The sequence below is a fragment of the Pseudopodoces humilis genome, chromosome 18 (genome assembly GCF_049639895.1).
Source record: "Pseudopodoces humilis isolate 2021_Gansu_Grassland_sample_001 chromosome 18, ASM4963989v1, whole genome shotgun sequence".
In the NCBI taxonomy this organism is placed as follows: Eukaryota; Metazoa; Chordata; class Aves; order Passeriformes; family Paridae; genus Pseudopodoces; species Pseudopodoces humilis.
Genome location: NC_142217.1, coordinates 586338 through 607577, shown reverse-complemented (window position 1 = coordinate 607577; position 21240 = coordinate 586338). Strand labels below are relative to the sequence as shown.

Genomic DNA, 21240 nt, shown 5'->3' with positions numbered 1-21240 from the left:
AAACCACATTATACCGGCGCCTACAACTCCCATCATCCCCCGCGGCCCAGAGAGCCCTGTTAACAGTCCCTCAAGCGCCCGCCCGGACCCCGAAGGGCCCCCAGATTCCCCTCCGTGACCTCCAAGTCCCCCCTGGACCCCGAATTTTCCCACAGAATCCTTACGTGCTCCTCCAAGTGCCCACCCGGCTCTCCCAAGTGTCCTCCAGACACCCAGGTTCTCTCAAAATTCCCTCCCCAAACCCAAAACTGCCCCAAATGTTCCCTAGAAAAGTCTCCGTGTACCCCAAAGTGGTCCCTTTTACCCTGTCTGAGAAAATGATAAAAATGATAATCAAAGGACTAAACATAGGACTAATTAGCATAAAGAGGGAGAAATTGTGGTCAATTAATTAATGAAGGGAAATGTGGTACTTAGAACAAAAGACCAATAATGTTTTTAGTTGCTAAAAATGTATCAATTCTTTTATGTAAATATAAAAATTAGGTTATAAAAATACAGAATAATATTATTGTAAAAATTAAGATTTTATATTAATTAATTAGATTTTAATGATAAATAAAAATTGATAAATGTTTTCAATGTTTTGGGATGTCAGTCCAAGGTGGGCAATGTCAGACATACTGAGACTCGGGGTGAGGAAGAGGTTGTCCAAAGAGGGGCAGCCCGCAAGGGGCTCATTCTTCTCCGTGACCAGACCTCGTAAGGAGACATTCAGCATCAAGATCACTTGGGGAATGCTTCTGTCACCTCTTCTCTCAACTACAAAATAAAAAAAAAATGCCCTTCATTGAAAGAAAAAAAATGTAGTGGATTTTCAACTCTACCTCCTTAACAGAACTCCAAACTGACTCCAAGCAGCTGCACAAGCCTTGGACTTGAAGACAGTGGAAGGAAGAGAAAGAGCCCCCGAGGCTTTCTGTATTTTAATGAACCCCAGGCTGGATTTGGGGCTGAGTCTAGGACCCTCAGGCTCTGAGAGAAGGTTGAAGAAGCTACTCAAGGAGTCAGAAGCAAAACTCCAAGTCCCTTGGAGCATCCCTGGGCCGCACTGACTGATGGCTCCTGGCACACACAACCATGGCATGGTCCAGTCTCACGCTGGGACACCTCCTGCACCAAAATTCTACCCTGGCAGGGACTTCTCTTTCTCCTCCTGTCCAGGCTGAACCTGCCAAGCTGCACTTTGGGGAGGTTTCCTTCTCTTCCCACTGCCAAGGAAAGCTGTGTCTCCTGCTGTTCACAAACAGAGAAGGGCTGCTGGGGGATGTGGTGGTTGGAGGCTGCCTGGGGTACAGTGACCATGAAATCATTGAGTTTTGAAATATTCTGTGAAAGAAGGAGGGGCATCAACACAACTCCTACACTGGACTTAGGAAGAACAGACTTCAGACAATTAAGGATGCAGATTTGGGAAGTATCAAATCAGGTACTGATTTTTTTAAGGGAAACAACCTTTTAAAACACAGGATTTTAGGAAGGATGGACACACTCAAGAAAAAAGTCTTGAAGGAGCAGGAACAGCCTGTCCCTCTGTGACTAAAAATGAGCTAGCGAGGAAAACAACTGACCTGGCTGTGCAGGGAGCTTTTGGAGGAACTCAAGGAAAAGATGAGGGTGCATCACCTTTGGACAGAGGGGCAGGCAACTCAGGAAATGTTTAAGGAAGTTGTTAGGTCATGAAGAATGAAAAGTAGAGAGGTGAAAGCTCCATTAGAGCGTAACCTGGCTGCTTCTGTGAAGGATAATAAATATGTTTTTATAAATACATTAATGGCAAAAGGAACAACCTCCATTCCTTACTGGGGGGAATATGGTTACAAATGATGAGGAAAAGGCTGAGGTACTTAACCCCTTCTTTGCCTCAGTTTTCAAAAATAAGACAGGTTTTCCTCAGGACAAGTGTTCTCCTGAGCTGGTAGATGGGGACAGAGAGCAGAACAGCCCCCTGTAATCCAGGAGGAAGCAGTCAGAGACCTGCTGAGCCACTCAGATGCTCACAGGTGGATGGGATCGGATGGGATCCATGCTAGGGGGATGAGGGAGCTGGTGGATGAGCTCCCCAAGCTGCACTCCATCATTTCTTCTCATCAGTCCTGGCTCACTGGGGAGGTCCCAGAGGACTGGAGGTGCCAGTGTGAGCCCATCCCCAAGAAGGGCTGGCAGGAGGCTCTGGGGAACTGCAGGCCTGTCAGCCTGAGCTCGGTGCCTGGGGAGGTTTTGGAACAGATCCCCTTGAGTGCCATCCCATGGCACCTCCAGGATGGCCCAGGGGTCAGACCCAGCCAGTGTGGCTTTAGGAGGGGCAGGTCCTGCCTGACCAACCTGATCTCCTTTTATAACCACCTGACCCACCTGATGGGTGTAGGAAAGGCTCTGGATGCGTCTAGCTGGACTTCAGCAAGGCCTTGGACACGGAGAGCCACAGCATTCCCTGGAAAAGCTGCAGCCCACGGCTTGGACAGGAGCACTCTTTTCTGGCTTCAGAACTGGCTGGAGGCCAGGCCCAGAGAATGGTGGGGATGGTGCTGCATCCAGCTGGTGTCCAGTCCCTGGTGGTGTCCCCAGGGATCTGTGCTGGGCCCAGTCCTGTTTAATATCTTCACTGAGGATCTGGGTGAAGGGGTTGAGTCCAGCACTCACAAACTGCAGATGACACCAAGCTGGCTGTGAGTGTGGATCTGCTGGAGTGCAGGACAAGGAGACACAGCCTTAAGCTGCACCAGGGCAGGTTTAGGCTGGACAATAGGAACGATTTCTTCCCAGAAAGGCTGATTGGCAGTTGGAATGGGCTGGTCAGAGGGGAGGTGGAGGAGTCACTGTCCCTCTCCAGTGGCACTTAGTGGCGTGGTCTGGGTGACAGGGTGGTATGAGGGCATTGTTTGGGCTTGATGATCTCAAAGGTCTTTTCCAACCGATTTCATTCTCCCATTCCGTGATGACTGGGACACTGGGCAAGCAAGGGGCCCTTGCAGAGCTCTGTAACTGTGTCTGACACTTGTTAGTGGCACTGTGGGGGTGGCCAAGGAGACCTTCCCCGAGCTGTCTGCAGAGGAATCCACAGCAGCCCAGGCCGGGGGTGCTCAGTGGCTGCTCAGTTCCGCTGACTGGACGCAGCTCTGGATGCTTCCCTTGGAACATCTCCAGGGAGGGAACGCTGGGGCTGCCACGGCTGTGGTGTCACTGCCAGGGGAACGCTGGGGCTGCCACGGCTGTGGTGTCACTGCCAGGGGAACGCTGGGGCTGCCCCGCTCCTGCCCCACCCCATCAGCTCTGCCAGCGCCTCCAGGGGACACCAAGGCTGAGCCAAAGGGTGAGAGTTGCACAAGGGGCTGAGCTGAGATCTGGGACCCATTGGGATCATCGAGTCCAGCCCCCGGCCCTGCACAGACACCCCAACAATCGCAGCTTGTGCATCCCTGGCAGCGATGTCCAAAGGCTCCTGGAGCTGCAGCAGCCTCAGGGCCGTGCCCATTCCCTGGGGAGCCTGGGCAGTGCCCCAGCCCCCTGTGGGGGAAGAAGCTTTTGCTGATCTCCAGTCCAGTTTGCTGATCTCCTGCCCTGGCCCAGCTCCAGCCGTTCCCTCAGCTCCTGTCCCTGCTCACCTGGGCAGAGATCAGAGCTTGCCCAGAGAAGCTGTGGCTGCCCTGGATCCCTGGAAGTGTCCAAGGCCAAGTTGGACAGGGCTTGGAACAGCCTGGGATAGTGGAAGGTGTCCCTGCCATAGCAGGGGGTGGAACAAGATGAACTTTAAGGTCCCTTCCAAGCCAAGGCATTCTGTGATTTTGGGTGAGATGCTGAAGCTCTGGCTCAGCTTAATCTCAGTGACTGTCTGGACCCAGCAGCAGCCATGAGTGGGATCATCTCCTCCTCCCTCTCGATGTGGCTGTAACTCACCCATGGGCGGTGTTATAAATGAAATTGAAATTTGGACAAGTAGGTCTATTGGGTTAACAGCAGTTTAATAACAAGGAAAAATATGATACAATTTAGTGAATTGAATACAAGAATACAATTTAATAAAAGAATACAATTTAGTGGATTGAATAGCAATTTGATACAGAAGGAATACAATTTAGTAAAAGTGTACTATTTAGTGAATATATTCATATACATATATACATATATATATATGGAAATACATATATACATATATATGAATGTAGCTTGCCTGTAATTATGACTAAAGCATAAGCAAGACTGACTGGGGTATGGGGAGGGCTTCTCACCCAGCCTCATGTACAAAACAAAGCAATTCAAACTAAACTTATATACTCTATGCTTATACATATTCATTCATGTTTCCAGTAAGTCTCCTCCAATTTCTGATTCTTTAATTTTACATCACTATTCTTCATGGAGCATGCTTCACTTGTTGCTAGGGGGTCTTCTGTCTTCTTTTGGTGGTTTTTTGGACGGAGTCTTACACTCATCCTTGTCCTCTGGATAACCTTACAGGTTGCACGTGTGTCCTAAGTGTTGCATTATTTAAGTAAGCATTGTGCTCCACTAATTAGTCTTATATTTTATAATTTTCAGGCCTTATGCCTAAAGTTGTTCCAACTTTATCCATCTCAAGGCCGATTTATTTTAGGACATTTCTTATCTCAAAACTACATTCTTGTCTTAGTTTAGGGCAAATTAGGAAGGAAAACTCTAAATGGGGATTTCCCCAGGGAAATGCCCCTCCCCACTAACTGGTCCGGGAAAAGAAAAAATTCCTTAGAGAGAAGTGGAAAAAGCTGTTTATTTAACAGAAATTGAGTAATATTAAATAATAAAACTTCTTGCTGTTCGATGGGATGGCAAATCTAGGAGGGAGAAAAAAAAAAAAAAGTCCTTTTCATGTGGTGTAGCTCGGCTCGCTCAGGTTCTTATCAGTCCCTCCGTCGCTGGAAAGTGCCGAGGCCCAGGCCCCGGTGGGCCACAGGCGTGAGCTCCCAGGGTCTGGCTGGGTGTTCAGTCCAGAGCAGGCTTGCACAGATCCAAGAAAATTGGGAAAAAACCAAACAAAGGTCCAGGGAACTCCTCTGCCTCAGCTAGCTAAAACTAACTAAAAGCCAGAGAGAAGCTCTGTCCCGCTGTCTGTCCGTGCTGCAGACACCACAGTCCAGGAGCGGGATGTGTGGGAGTGATGTTTTTCTTTAACACAAACTGCGCGCTTCTTCTTCCCCCTCTCTTGCTCTCAAAGCCAGTCTTAAAGGTGCAGAACTTAATATATAACATAAACCAGACGATTGGGGATACCAGTATCATAAAGTCACCCCAGGACAATTCTGTGCCTTAATTTTAACATGTAACATCTGTAGAGGGGTACATCTGCCTTGTAACACCAATTCCCTTGATTGCTCCTAATAATAACTTTCCAAGTAGTTACAATTTAGTTAGCACGAATCATTTCCATTTATTACAGGAGGGTGTGAAAACAGGAGCATTGTTTGGTGTGGCCTCCTCTCTGCCTTTCACACCTTTCAGTGCTTTGACCCAGCCAAGAGCTTTCTCCAGGAGTTCAATGAAGCAGCTGTTCCTGCTCCCAGGTCTGGCTCTTCCCAGTCTCTGCCCCTGCCTGGTTTTGTCCCTCTTGCTTTGCCCTCTGTTCCCCCAGGGGGCCTGCCCCAGACTGAGGGATCAGATCCAGGCACTGCTGCTGCTGTCAGTGCTAACAGAAGCGGTGACTGGATCAGCGGGTGCTGACAGTGCCCCAAGGCCCAGGGCTGGAGGGGTCCCTGGGCTGGGGCTGGGAGGGAGCTGCCCCTTGTTCTCCCTCTGCCTCACGCAGAGCTGGGCCAGGCACAAGTGGGGCAGCAGAGCCAACAGGGAGCCTGCGAGTCTCTTCCAGCCATGCCTGCTCAGAGTTTGGCCTTGGAGCTTCAGGTGGGCAAAGGCAGCTGCTCTGCTCCCTCTGCGTGTGCCCGTGTTCAGCAGTGCTGCTCCATCAGTCTGTGCCCAGCAATGGGGAAAAGCCTCAGCCCTGCAGGGCCAGGAGCTGCCGGGCTCTGCCTGAGCAGCTCAGCCAGCGGGAAGGGAGCTGCTCCACACGGGAACCAGGAGCAAAGGACATGCCTTTTCTAGGACATGTTTTCTGTAAAAAAAACCCAAAACAACAAAAACAAACAAACAAACAAAAAAACCCACGAAAAAATATGAAATATAAAAATTACCCCCAAATGTGTAGTGAAAAATCTTCTATAACTCTGGAGTAAGAAAGAGGTAACTGATCTTTTGAAAAAGAGAACTCAGCTTTGCTTTTTAGTTAGTTTGAACACATGCTAGTGGAAAGGACCCATTAGCTACCTTCCTTTACAGGTTTTATGGATATTTTCCAATATTAAGATATTTTACACTGCAGTTAAAGGAATAGGAAATTGAAATACATGTTCTTCATGACTGTGTCTTGAGTGTAAAAATTTTGCAGTTTGAAACTTGGACCTAAAGTGTTGCAAATGGAAGTGATAAATCCCAATGGCCTGAGTGAATGCAGCTTTTCCTATGGGATGTGCAGCACTCCAAGGACTTCCTCAGTGGGGCTGTGGGTGCTTGGAGCTTTGTCCTGTGCCACTCCGGGATGTCATGAAATGGGACTTCACCTGCCACCAGCCCAGGTCACTCTCTGCCACCCCAGCTCCTTGGACCTTGTGTCCCCAAAGAAGACACAAGGTGTTTCTGCTGCTTCACCTTTGCACAGATCCACAGAGAGCTGGGATTATCCCAATTCTCATGTCTCCATTGTGCCATATTCCTAAAGAACCAGCAGCCCATCCTGATGAATATGGTGAGTTATGTGGATGGTTGTCAGCTCCCTTTCCTGCCTAGAAATCCTGAAACTGCTTCTAAGTGCTGTTCCCTTCAGCTCTTGGACACCTACAGACACAGAGCTGGGAAAAAAATCCCCTGGCCATGGCTTACAAGGTGAGTTATGCCAAAGTTAGAGCTCTGTGGGAAATCTCTATCCATCCCTATCGTTTTAATATATCTATACATGGGGGTGTGCATGGATGTGTCCTTTATGGAAAGGAAGGAGTGTGCAAACAACGTGACTGACACTTTCACCCTCTGTGTTCATTCCATACTCATGGGTACAAAGATATTATGGAAACCTTTGCAAGGACAGACCTTCTGTCCATGGATACAGAGACATCCAAGAGCCCCTGGCACAGACAGACCCTTCTGTCCATGGATACAGAGACATCCAAGAGCCCCTGGCACAGACAGACCCTTCTGTCCATGGATACAGAGACATCCAAGAGCCCCTGGCACAGACAGACATTGCTGCTCTTCAGCCACTGACAGGATGAGTCCCTGAGACTGGGGCTTGGCCTTCCTCGTGGTGAGGGGCATCAAGGAAGGCTGCAGTGTGATGGAGACTGTGATGGGCTTGGAACTCACTGGGGGCAAGGAGGGAGCAGTTGGGAAGTAAAAGGCAGGTGTGGGGACAGAACTGTTCAGAGAAGGGCTGAGCTACAGCTTGAGCAAGATGAAAAATGTCTTTGGGGTCATCCCGGATGGATTTCATTTCAGAAGTTATGGAACAAGTTTAATTTTTGGGAGGTGTCATGTTTTCCCTTGGAGGTGGACACTGTGCAGACTTGAGCTGCATTGCCAAAATGCTCAAGTCTCTGCTGCAGGTCACACCGTTTCTTCTTTGGCTGATCCCGGCCCGGTGCTGAGCCCAGCAGAGCCCTGGCAGAGCCCAGAGCAGCCTCAGCATCCGCAGAGCCCGGCTGCAAGGAGAGAAACCAGAAACCGCCCGTCAGCTGAAGGCTCCTGTCCTCTTGTCCCAGCCAGCCGCGGTGCCCAGGCCATGCTGGCCGTGCTCAGAGCTGGGCCCAAAGCTGCCCATCACTGCTGCCTTTGGGAGCAGAGCAGGAGGGCAGGACATGTGCCCAGCCTGCAGCCAGCCACGGCAGATCCAGCCCCTCAGCAGCTGCCCAGAGCAGGATGCTCCTGTGCCCGCTGCCATCTCCCAAAAGCTCTTGTCCCACCCATGCCAAGGAGATGAGGACCCACCTCACACCATCCGCTGCCAGAAGAAAACCTGGTCCCAAACAATGTCCTCAGTCTTCTCCAAGGGCACGGCCCATCCATGCCACAGCTGGTCCCAAGCACTTCCTGATCTAGACTGGACCCCACCTAGAACGCTTCCTTTAGAAAAACAAACAACAAATTAATGAAAATAGGTTACAGACAAAAAGGGGAAACAAGAAAAATGGTAAAAAATCTTATCTCTGTCAGGAGCTTGAGCAAGGCCCAACCCCTACATTCTAGGGAAAAACCCACCCATGGGTGAGGGAAGCCCATGCTTTCTCCCTTTCCCCCTGCACTGTCCCCCAAAATCACGGTGATCCCAAAGCAAAGCAGGGGAGTGGAGCAGCCCAAGCCCTTCCTTGCCTGCACAGCAAAGCAGCCGTGCTCAGGTTCTGGAGTCCCACCTGTGCTCCTGCCATGGGGGTTTGTTTGTGTCGGGCTGGCTCCCCAGCCCCAGCCCGGGCCACGGTGGGTGGTGGGGGCTGTTGGCATGGCCAGGATCCCACTCCCATTTCGTAACCACCCCAGCCCACGTCCCCAGCCCTGCCAAAAACCAGCTGGGCAGCCACTGAAGAATCAGTTGCATCTGCCCCAGCAAAGGGGAAACCTTTGGTTGCCGGCCAATGCACAAATCTGGGAGCATCCCCCTGGGTCTGGACTTACCTGAAAATTCTCTGTGGAGCCTGGCTTTGAAGAAGGTGCCAGAATCAAAGTCCATCATCGCCAGCTCCCGCTGGCCAGGTGCAGGAAGAGGTTGTCATCCTTGCTGTTGTCCTCCATGTCTCCAGCAGCAGCAGCAGCCCCACCTGGTACAGCTTCTCCAGGGGCTCCTTCTTCCCTGGGGTGACACCAGGCTGTCAGGGTTCTGCCCAGGGCCCGGCTGTCAGTGAAGCAGGACAAGCAAAACCAGCTCAGATGGTGCCCACCAGTGCTGGGCAGAGCAGCTCAGCTCCAGCAGAAGGGCTGTGTTTTCCCATTCGATGAGCCCAGTGCAGTGACACAGGCAGGACAAAAAAGTCTGGGTTTCTTCGCTGCTGGTTGCCAGGGCATGTGTGGAGCTGTAACTTACCAGGTCCCTGCATCACTGTGCCTGTGGCTCTCTCCCTTCTTCTAGGGCTGATGAATATCCTGCATCCAGGGATCACAGGACAGGTCTTCTAATGAGGGCCTGTCCAAGGAGTTCAGGGATAAACACCACCTGATCAGGATTTGGCAATCTGGGGAGAGAAACCACAAACCACTGGTCAGTTGGAGAAGGCTCCTGTCTGCTTTGCCCCACTGTTGTCGTGCCCAGGCCATGCTGGATGTGCTCAGAGCTGGGCCTAAACTTTCCCATCGATTCTTTGTTTTGGAGGAGAGCAGGAGAGCAGGACATGTGCCACCTCCTCAGCAGCTGCCAGAGCGGGATGCTCATGAGCCCGCTGCTGTCTCCCAACACTGGTGTTCCCCCCATGCCCAGAGATGAGGATTCACCTTGGGAGAGCCGTTGTGGCAGCGGGAGCTGGCCCCATCTGATGTTCCTGCCCCTCCTGAAAGGGTGCTCCCCGCAGACCATCTCGTGCAGCAGGATGCCCAGGGACCAGATGGTCGCTGCCTCGCCATGGTACCACCCGAAGTCGTTCCATTCCGGGGGGCTGTATGATGGTGTTCCTATGGAATATGGATGGAGCTCATCAGGGGGATGCTGCTGCTCCCAGAGCCTCACTCCAGCATCCCTGGGCATGTGGGGCTGCCCCAGTGGCACACAGGGTGACCTGCTGCCCTCTCGCCAGCACCTGGGACTTGGGCACAAACTTAGGGTTGGAAAAGAAGCCACTGGTGTTGGAAGACGGCCACAGAAACCCTTTGCATGACACACAAAGGGAAATACCCACTCAGTGCTGGGGAAAAACCATACCCACATCCTCCCTGCTGGCATTGCCCAAAAAATATTATGAACCAAGGCAAACCAGGGAAGCACAGCAGTCCAAGCCCATTCTCACCTGCACACCAAACCAGCAGGTGCACAGGTCCTGGCTCCCCCTCTCTGCTACACCCAACCATGGGGGTTTTGTCAGGCTGGCTGCCGCAGCCCCAGTCCTGGGGAGAGTGGCAGGCAAAGGCTGCCAGCAGGGCTGGAAGATGGGTCCCCACCCAGCTCTGCTCAAAAGCAACTTGGCTGAAGACTCAGTCCTGTGACTGGCAGCCAAAGGGAGAATCCCTGCTGCCATACCCAGGTTGGGCCAGGAGATGTTGGGCCAGGAGATGCCAGGACCGGGAGCCTGCCCCTCTGTGGGCTCACCTGCAAACTGAGTGTAGGCTGTGTCCTGCAGGTAGGTGCCACAGCCGAAGTCAATCAGTTTTGCCTCGCTGGTGTCCAGGTCAACCAAGATGTTCTCTGGTTTGATATCTCTGTGCAGGACCCCGCAGCTGGTGCAGTGCCGCACGGCCACCAGCACCTGCTGGAACAGCTCCCGCGCCTCTTCCTCGGACAGGAACCTCCGTGCCCGAATGAAACGCCGCAGGTCCTGACACCGCTCCGGGCGCTCCAGCACCATCACGATGGTGTTGGGGAGCTCAAACCATTCCAGCAGCTGCACCACACCGGGGAAGCCTGTGGACACCTTGTCCAGCAGCACTATCTCCAGTGGCGCGCTGGTGCCGTCGGGCTGCGGGAGGAGCACGGTGCCGTCAGTGGGGCTGAGGCCGTGCCAGGGCTCGGGAAGCCCTCAGCCAGCCCGGGATGCTCTGTGCCCTCCGCTGGCCCCATGCCCGCTCTCCCTCCAGGTGTCCTGGTGGCTCCCACCTTGCCGGGCCCCGGCTCATCCCCGCCCGGCACGCCCCGGCTTCTGCCTGGCACCAGCTCGCCCCAGTGCCGGACGCGGTTCCGTGGCACCTTTTTGATGGCCACCTGTAAGCCAAAGGGAACAGCGGATTCAGCTCACCGCCCACCGTGTCCAGCCCCATCCTACTCCTCCGCCCCCTTCTCCTCCTCCGCCCCCTCCTCCTCCTCCGCCCGCCGCCGGCCCCTCTGCTCACCGGGAGTCCGTCCGAGAGTCGCGTGGCCGCAAAAACTCTGCCAAAGCCGCCGCGCCCCAGCAGTGAACCCACTCGGTACCGCTGCTGCAGGGCCTCCTGCGCCTTCCCTGGGGAAGAGACGCGGCCGTCAGTGCTCGGCCCGGGGCCAGGAGCGGCCCCCGAGCGCTCCCCGACCTCCCCGGGCCGGGCATCCGCAGGCGTTCCCTCATTGGAACGCGACAGCGGCGGAGCTCGGGCCGGGGAAGCCGCAGCGGAGGCGGCGGCGGCGGCCGCGCCACCTGTGTCCTCCGCGGGCCCCGGGAGGAGCTGGGGCCGGGGTCGGGGTCGGGGTCGGGGTCGGGGCCGGGCCAGGCGGAGCCAAAGGGCAGAGATACCGCCCCAGCCCCAGGCAATGATGCCCGCCCAGCAGCGCCAGCGCCAGCACAGCCAGAGCTGGGCGGAGGCGAGACCGCGGAGGGACGGCCGGGGACGGGGGCGGGGCCGGGGCCGGGGCAGCCCCGCCCGTGGCCGGGGGCGGACCGGGGGCATGGCCCGGGTGGGCACGGGGAGAGGGAACCTGGAAGAGGAGTGGGACACCGGGAAAGGGAGACGGGGATGGGGTGCGGGACAGTGGGAGAGGGAGAGGAAAATCGACGGAGTCAAGAAATTTGCTTTTTGTCTCCTTCCACTGCTGCTGCCGCCGCCGCCGCTGCCGCTGCACCTGAAGCACCGGGACCGTTTGTCCCCGGGGCCGTTTGTCCGTTGCCCGCTCGGCCCCGCCCCGAGCCCCGCGCTCCCCGGGCAGCCCCTGAGCCTGGCCAAACACGGGAACTTTGCCCTGTTGAGCCAAGAGCCAGAGTCTTGACTGCTGCACAGGGGCACAGCAATGCCCTTGGCTGCTGCTGTGCCTTGTCCCTGCTGAGGGTCAGACACTGTCTGAGCACATTCCCTGAATGCAGAATTTGTACCTGAGCCAAGCACTGCACTTGTGTCTCCAGCATTGCTTTCCAAGTAAAACAGGGGAAGGCAAACTGGGTATAGCTCATGGTATTTTACAGTGTCTAAAGCTTGCCAAGTCTCAGATCTTAGAGGTGAGAGCCATTTGGAATGAATGGGATGGAGAAACAGTGCAAGATGGAAAAGGGAAGCATAAAAATAAATAGAGAAAAATAGAGGAAAACATATTGGTTGTGTCTTTTGATTTTATTTTCATTTCTTAAAAAGCTGTTTCAATTTTCCCAGAATCTTCTCCCCAGTCCTGTCTGTTCTTTCCAAAAACCTGTCCTGGAGAACGCGGCGCAGCTCCTGTCACAAGATGTGCCCCCAGCTGCAGCTTCTCTTGGCTTCCCACACTGTGAGTGCAGCACAACTCTTGCAGCAAAGCAGGACAAATATTTGAAGAACTTGACAACTTGTTCTTTCTTTTCCTTGTGGACAGGGGAGTTGTGCCATTGGTAAGGTTTTCATTGTTCCTCTTCTACCCAAAGAAAACATGATGGGCTACCAGGAATTGTTGGGGAATACAAACCTGGCTGAATGTGGGGAAAGAATCTCCAGAGCCTGCAGCCAGCAGTGGAGAGCTCATCATTCCAACAGCCCCATGGACATCTTGAAAGTGATCTGGAACATGAAAATGGGCTGACAGAGGGAGTTTGTTTCTGTGTTCAGTTTAGATGATTCTACATCTCTTGCAGTGGTAGAAATCAAGAGCACAATCAGTTGATGATAAGCACCAGAACATGATAAGCTGGACCTCTCAGTGGATGAGAGAAAGAATGTGAAAAGGAGAAATGCAGGGAATGACTTGGTGAACTTTGTGTGTAAGAAGGGTCATTTTTTCCTAATAATTCCCAATTCATTCCCTTTGCTTTTATCCTTTTAACAAGGCCAATTGCATCTCAGATTCCCCAGGAAATGAGAACCCTGAGCTTGTGGACCTGCCTGAAAGGTGCCCTGTTCCTTTTTCTTCTGCTGCTCAGAAGAAACAATGAAGTGAGTTGGGAAGTTCTGTTTTTTTCCTATTCCTGGTGGATTTTTTCATTTTCATTTGCCACTGCAGAGGCAATTTCTGTGATGGCCTCTGTCAGTTGATTCTATTTCAGCAGCAGCAGCAGCAACAGGGCTGTGTTTGAGCACTGCAAATGTGACCTGTGTGGCTTTAATTCCCCTCGACTTAGTGCTCAGGGACTTGGGAGCATTTTGATCTCTACTGATCATGATGCCTGAAACAAAAATCCTGAGTTCCCTGTGACAAAAGCACAGGGGGTAGCACTGATTGAAAGAGGCAATTGCAGTTGTACTGCTAAAAATTCATGTGGCAAGCAGAAGAGGGGCAAGAGCAGCCGGGATCTACAACTGCCAAGGCAAATGTAAATTAATAATTTTGTGGGACTTTTCTGCAATTTGGTGGCATTTTTCTGGAATTTTGTGGGATGTTTCTTGAATTTTATGGTATTTTTCTGGAATTTTGTGCAAATTTGTGGAGATTTTGTGGGATGTTTCTAGAATTTGGTGGGGTTTGAGAAGATTTAGGCAATTTTGTAAAATTTTTCTGGAATTTTTGGGATCTTTCTTAATTTTTGTGCGATATTGAGGAGATATTGTGAAATGTTTCTGGAATTTTGAGGACATTGAGGAGACAAGAAGAATTTGGTGAGGGATTTTTCTTAGATTTTGTTGAATTCTGTGGAGATTTTGTGCGATTTCGTTGGAATTTTCTGGAATTTTGAGAAAATTGAAAGAATTGTGTGGGATTTTTCTGCAATTTGGTGGGATTTTTCTTGAATTTTGTAGGATATTGAGGAGATTTTGTGAGTGTTTTGTGGAATTTTGCGGGATTTTGAGGAGACATGAAGAATTTTGAGGTATTTTCTTAGATTTTGTGGAAATTTGTGGGGATTTAGTGGGATGTTTCTGGAATTTGGTAGGGTTTTCAGAACATTTATGGAATTGTGTGGGATTTTTCTTAGATTTTGTAGGATATTGAGGAGATTTTATGGGAGTTTTGTGGAATTTTGAGGGATTTTGAGGAGACATGAAGGATTTTGAGGTATTTTCTTAGATTTTGTGGAAATGTGTGGGGATTTGGTTGTGTGGGATGTTTCTGGAATTTGGTGGGGTTTTGAGAACATTTAATGAATTGTGTGGGATTTTTCTGCAATTTTGTGGGATTTTTCTTGAATTTTGTAGGATATTGAGGAGACTTGAAGAATTTTGCGGGATTTTTCTTAGCTTCTTTGGAAATTTGTAGGGATTTGGTGGGATGTTTCTGGAATTTTGTGGGATTTTTTTGTACTGTTGTGGAATTTTATGGTATTTTTGGGATTTTGAGGAGACTTGAAGAATTGTGAGGGATTTTTCTTAGATTTTGTGGAATTTTTTGAGATTTGGTGGGATGTTTCTAGAATTTGCTGGGGTTTTCAGAACATTTAATAAATTGTGTGGGATTTTTCTGCAATTTCCTGGGATGTTTCTGGAATTTGGTAGTGTTTTGGGAAGGGTTTGGGAATTTTGTGAGATTTTTTTCTGGAATCTTGAGGGATTTTGAGGAGACTTGAAGAATTTTGAGGTATTTTCTTAGATTTTGTGGAAATTTGTGGGGGTTTTGTCGGATGTTTCTGGAATTTGGTAGGGTTTTGAGAACATTAAGGGGATTGTATGGGATTGTTCTGCAATTTTCTGGGAGTTTTCTTGAATTTTGTGGGATTTTGAGGAGACTTGAAGAATTGTGAGGGATTTTTCTTAGCTTCTTTGGAATTTTGTGGAGATTTTGTGGGATGTTTCTGGAATTTGGTAGGGTTTTGGGAAGTTTTAGGGAATTTTGTGGGATTTTTTTGTGGAATGTTGAGGGATTTTGTGGAGACTTGAAGAATTTTGAGGTATTTTCTTAGATTTTGTGGAAATTAGTGGGGATTTGGTGGGATATTACTGGAATTTGGTGGGCTTTTCAGAAAATTTAATGAATTGTATGGGATTTTTCTACAATTTTGTGGGATTTTTTTTAAATTTTGTTGGATGTTGAGGATATTTTGTGGTAGTTTTGTGGGATTTTGAGGAGACATGAATAATTTTGAGGAATTTTTTAGATTTTGTGGAAATTAGTGGGGATTTTGTGGGATGTTTCTGGAATTGGTTGGGCTTTTGTGAAGATTTCTGCAATTTTGTGGGATTTTTCTTGAATTTGGTGGGATTTTGAGGAGACTTGAACAATTATGAGGGATTTTTCTTAGCTTCTTTGGAATTTTGTGGGCATTTTCTGGGATGTTTCTGGAATTTTGTGGGATTTTTTGTAATGTTGTGGAATTTTCTGGTATTTTGTGGGATTTTGATGAGACTTTATCTTGAGGTGACTTTACCTTTAAGGTGGTTTTAGGAGCTAAGGAAGTTGAAGTTGCTGGTGACTGATGAGAGCCTTTTCTCCTGACTAATAATCAGTCATTACTGGGAATTGACAGCAGTTTTGACCATTGAAAAGTGGGATCAACTTGTGAACCCTACCTTAAGACGTAAAGCCAGAGCACTCTTGTCTCTCTTTGTTTCCTGGCTGTGAAAGGTAACAGAGCTCCAGGCCTCCCGTTCCCTGCCCAGGCCATGCGGCCGGGCGGGGGCTGGGCTGGGCCTGCCGCGGCTCCCGGCCGGGAGATGGGGCCTGCAGGGCTTGCCCCGGGCTCTGGCCGGGCCAGGCCAGTCCCTGGCTCAGCTGCAGTTTTTGCCGAGACGGAATTCACCAGAGACTGCCGAGTAAAGTAAAGAAAAAGCTCTGGACCTGCGGCAGGCTGAGACAGTGAACACACTCTCCAGAGCAGCCATGAAGAATTTTCTATCACAGACAACTCCAGCTGCTCCTCCGGCAGAGATCACAGAACCATCTACAAAGCCTGGGCAAGATTTTAACCCTTTCATTACCCAGATGAGACTTGCAGATTAATCCTTTTATCCAGAGAGAGAAAAAAGAGAGTGATCAACATGTAAAGAGACTTTATAAACTACCAGTGACAGGAAAGAAAAGAAGCTTCAGGAAAGGTAGAGAATAAGGAGATGCTTTATAAGCTGAAATATTTTTCTGTTAAAGCTATGGAGATGGACAATAATGTTCTGAAAAAACTCCTTTAATTCATGACAGAGTATATAGGGAGGAATGGAGTGTTCAAAGTGTGGATTTTGAGGAAAAGGTGGAGTAATTATGATACAGTGAGGTGCTGGAACAGAGCGGGGAGAAATAATAGTTGAAGATTTGGGGCCACTTGAGGCAAGGAGAAAACTTCTGTTTCCAGTGAAGCTCACAGAGACAGATAAAGAGGACTTTTGCCTTTGAATAACTCATCCTTAAAAATGACATCCCTAGACTCATTGATCCATACACACCTCAGAGTGATGTGAAATAGGAGGAGTGAACTGATGACAGATTTCCAGGCAGCTGGCACCTGAAAAATAGAAAGCTGTAACAGAAATAGCTTTCTTGTAAGAAACCCTATAGATTAGCAGAAGCAGACTTCTGTTCTCTACAAAGACTGATGAAAAGACTCTAGCAGGAATTGGGACTGTTTTAAACACCAAAGTTCCAAAGTTTTTTGTCTCTATGTTGTCATGTGAACAAGGGAATGGTTGGGTAGTGTGGGATAAAGGGTTTTTTCTGGAGGTTTGTTCTGGTGTTCTTATTCTTGTAGTTTTGTTAATAAACTTTCTTTATTCCTTTTAAGTTTTCAGCCTGTTTTTCTTTTGTTCTAATCCATATCTGACAGCAAGAAATAGTAAGTTTTCTAGTCATTTTTTTAGTTTCTGCTTTAAAACCATGACAAGCTCCAAAGGCCTGAGAGGGTGATGAAAGTGCTGGTGCTGTGTCTGTGCTGCTGAGCTGGGCTGGGCTCCTGGCCCAGAGGCAGCTCCTGGCAAGGGCAGCGCTGCAGAGAGACAGCTCTGGCCAGGAGCAGCTCCTGAGCACAGCCCAGCAGGGCTGGAGCCTGCCAGGGCATCTCAGGGACACGAGCAGGCCCAGACAGAGCTGCCAGGGGCTCAGCACTGGCAGGGGTAGTGCGATGTCCCAGAGGGGGCTGTGTCACAGCGGCATCTCTGTAGCTGTGTCCTGGAGCCCCAGAGCAGCTGTGATGTCAGAAAGGGGCTGTGTGACAGCTCCGAGTGGGTTGTGTGAGGTCACAGATGGGGCTGTGACATCACAGAGTTTGTTGTGTGACGTCACTGAACAGATATGGCATCATAGAGGGGAATGTGTGACGTCAGAAAGCGGGGTGTGACACTGCAGTGTGGCTGTATGACATCACAGCATGGTCTGGGTGATATCACTTAGTGGGTTGTGACGTCACAGAGAGGACTGTGACATTCGAGGTTAGATGTACAATATCACAGAGAGGGTTGTGACATCACCGAGCAGACTCTGGCACCACATGGTTGAGATATGAAATCCTAGAGTGGGCAGTGACATCATAGAAGAGCCATGTGACATCTCAGGACAGGTTGTGTGACATCAGAGTGCTGACTGTGATATCGTAGAGTGAACTGACATCAAATGTTGCTGTGTGACATCACAGGAGAAAATGTGACATCACAAGGTGGTTTTGTGACATCTGAGGGGGGCTGTGACATCACAAAACAGGCTGTGACATCACAGAATCGTGGTTTGACATCCCAGAGCAGGTTGTGTGACATCAGCGAGTGGGATGTGACATCACAGGTGGCTGTGTGACATCACAGGGTGTACTGTGAGATCACTGGGGAGGTCGCTTGCTGGTTTTTCAAGCAAGGCAAACACCCTAGTCCAGGAGCCAGCCCGTGGCCTCTCTCCCGGGCCACCCTGGCCAATCTACCCACAAGACATCAATATGATGGATGGCGAAGCAATGGCGTTTATTGCAGGGGAATTTGACAATTTATAACTTAGGGTCATTGTGTTACTCCCATCTGCTCACGTCACACTTAAGTGCTATTGGCTAATTACAGGAGGTTTTACTATCCTAAAGAGAGGGGTTTTTTCTAACTTTCCGTTACATTCCGAGATCTTCCGCATCGCCGGGCCTTAAACTACAACATATCCCCATTCTTTATGAGTAATTAATTTGCTAAAATATAAGGTATATTAGTCTTAAAAATTCTAATGTTATTTTTTATATACGTATTTCTAAACACTTTATCTAACTTAACTATATTATAAAAGTTTTAAAAATGGATAATATAAAATTGAGGAAAATATAAAATACTTAACTAAAAGGCTAAAAACTTATAAAATTAATACTACAGTTTTCATTAGTAAATATGAGGCACAAGCGGTGACTAAGTATATTTTTAAAGCATTTGTTGCCTTTCTATAAACAAAATGTTAACTTTTTCTAGTCAGCTTTTAACAAAGGACACAAGCTTATTTAAAATACACGGTCCAAAGATTAGCACGAGTAAAATCATCACAAGTGGTCCAATCAGGGTAGACTCCAGGGTGGTTAGCCACGGAGATTGGTTAAACCAGGATTGGAACCAGTTTTGCTGAGCTTCTCTCTCTGCTCTCCGTTGATACAGCCTGTCTCGTAGCTCTGCCATGGTGTCTCTCACTACTCTGGTGTGGTCAGCGTAAAAGCAGCATTCTTCATTCAGGGCGATGCAGAGGCCTCCCTGCTGCATGAATAGAAGGTCAAGACCCCGCCTATTTTGCAAAACAACTTCAGAGAGTGAGGAGACTGATTTTTCTAGAAAGGATATGGGTTTCTCAATTCTCTGTAGACCTTCATCTACAGTCATTTGTAGCTGAGAGAGACTCTGACTCTGGGTTACCAGAGCGGAGACACCCGTGGCTGCTCCAGTTGCTCCCAAGCCGAGCAGCATTGCTATTGACAGTCCTGTCAACAGCTCTCTTTTCTGAAGGCGGCCTGCTCGATTAAGGTACTGGTTCACTTCTTTGGAGTGGTATAGGACCCTGGGGATGATAACAGCTAACACACAAAAGTCAACAGAGGAATTAAAGCTTTGGGTATAAATGCAAGGGCTTAGCCCACTGCGGTTGCAAACCCACATGCCAGACAGGGGGGCTACTGCCCATCTCTTGGACTTGTCCACCTGCATGGTGGTCGCACAAACTTTTTTGTCAACAACAGTGGCTTTGCCTATGCAAAATCCTCGCCCTGTCATGTGGCTGATGGTGATTCTGCGAGAAGGTGACTCACTGCGGCACTGAATTGGGGCTTCTGCATTAACCCACAGTGGCTGGTTATTAAGGGCCACAGCTTCATAGTAAGGGGGCTGTGTGTCATAACACAGCCAGCAGGATTCTGTGGCATTAGGGTTAGATTGATTCAGAGGTAAAAAGGTGGCATCTAACATTCGATAGAGCGAGTTAAAAGCAGCGGCTTCAGATCTTTGGGGAGTAGTTTCTTGTTTATGCAGCGGGTATAAACTATTAGATCGTGGGTTCTCAGCCTGTACTACAAGGTTGGGGCTCACTGCTTCAGGTGTTATGACTATAAACAGCACAATTACTATAAGCAGTTTACCATGTAAATGACACCATACTTACAAACTCACAGCTAAAACTTTAACGTTAAATGAACCTTCAAAGATACTTATACTATTTCTTAAAAGAAAAATACTTATACTTTATACTAACATAATAATTACTACACAGGCTAAACATTTTACTTTAAACTGTTATCTAATTACTTTTAACACACGTGCTCTGGTATATATGTAATCTAAGCGTGAAAGCAATTTGCTAAAAAAATAAACACACAATTACAATTTGCTTTGTATATAGTTAGATGGAGTCTCTACACCTCCCAAATCTTCTACAGAATTTTTCCAACACGATTCAGTCCTGGAACGTTCACTGCTCCCGTGATGTCAGCTGGCAGTTGATCAGTGACTGAGGGCTTTGATGTTCAAGTTGTTCTTCAGATCTTTCTAAATCTTAAAACAAAGGATAACTGAAAAATTAATAGAGACACCACATCATAATAACAACATAAAATTTCTGTTGGCAACTGTCTGTATAGTGTTTAAACACAACTGTGTCCTGACAGGTCCACTTCTGATCCATGTCTGGAGTACTAAGGCTGTGTGATGACCTCTCCATTCACTGGATCTCGTGTGTTCAGAGGCAGACAGTCTGGTCAGATGGACAGGTGACCTTTCTGAACCTGCCAACAAAACACAGGCACTTCTCTCCTTGAAGTTAATGAATTACACTAATCAAATGCTTTTAGGGTATCAATTTTCCCCCCTTTTTCTTAAAAAAAAATATAAAAATGAGATGTATTTCTGTTCAACATTAACACAAAACATTATACACAATTAGTAAAAACCTATAGCAGTTGAAAATCAATTAATATAAAAGTACTGTTAATTATTAAAACACTGCACCAGCATCTCATAGTTTATAAACAAACAAAAAAATCATCAGTGAAGGATTGGATCATCATCTCCGGAAATGATTCTCCAAGCCCACTTCAAAACTGATCCAGCTGTCATATTAACAGGGTCAAATTGCAAAATTAAAAAGTGACTCAAATACTGATTTGGTACAAAAACATCTGGATCTGTTGATAAACATTCTGTCCAGGTAAAGTTAAGACTTGGCCAGGGTCTTAAACTTTAAACTGGAAAGATGCTTCTTAACATATTTTTAAAACAAGGTTTTCAATAACAACAGCTATGAGATGCTTACAGCACAGCAAACTGTGAAAATGCATTTGTACAAATCAACATTATCAGAAGCCTTAGGTACCAGACCAATTAAATCATTCAGCAGTTGGTTTAATTTGAAGCCTCTTCTATGGCAGCTAATCCTTAGCAATGGCACATCTTATTAAAATTCTGGAAACACTGAAAAATAAGAAAGTTATAGCAAACAAAACTGCAAAAATTGCAACAACCAATAAAGCTCTCGATGAAATCAAGGGTGTCACAAACTGCATTCACTTCTATCCACAAGCAGGTGTTCATCAGCACTCCGCCACAGCTGCCTCAGTTGTGGCCATCCTCATATCTCTAAAAAAATAACTATATTTTGCAATTTAAACAAGTGTTTCCAATAAAACATAAAACAATTCAAATTAAACAAAATTTAAACTTAACAAAAATTATTTATAACAAAAAGAAATGACAAAACTTTTAAAAGGCTATCTAAGTTACACAACTTAACTTAAAAACATTTAAGCCAACGGTAACATGGATTCACTATAAAAATTATAAAAATGCAACAAATACATCACAATTCCATGT

At 48.2% G+C, this 21240-nt stretch overlaps 2 protein-coding genes across 2 annotated transcripts in view; one reads left to right on the top strand and one right to left on the bottom strand.

Annotated features, from left to right (window-relative positions):
• Positions 1–21240, top strand: part of LOC102107146 (uncharacterized) — a 178884-nt gene that overhangs the window by 85210 nt on the left and 72434 nt on the right. The gene's annotated exons all lie outside the window — the stretch shown is intronic.
• Positions 9136–11571, bottom strand: LOC148182868 (serine/threonine-protein kinase pim-1-like). Its single transcript, XM_088064225.1, has 5 exons — positions 11044–11571; positions 10865–10915; positions 10307–10673; positions 9499–9675; positions 9136–9242 (listed from the first exon to the last, which is right to left on the bottom strand). Exons 1-5 carry the CDS (start codon positions 11569–11571, stop codon positions 9136–9138), a joined length of 1230 nt encoding a protein of 409 aa, XP_087920351.1.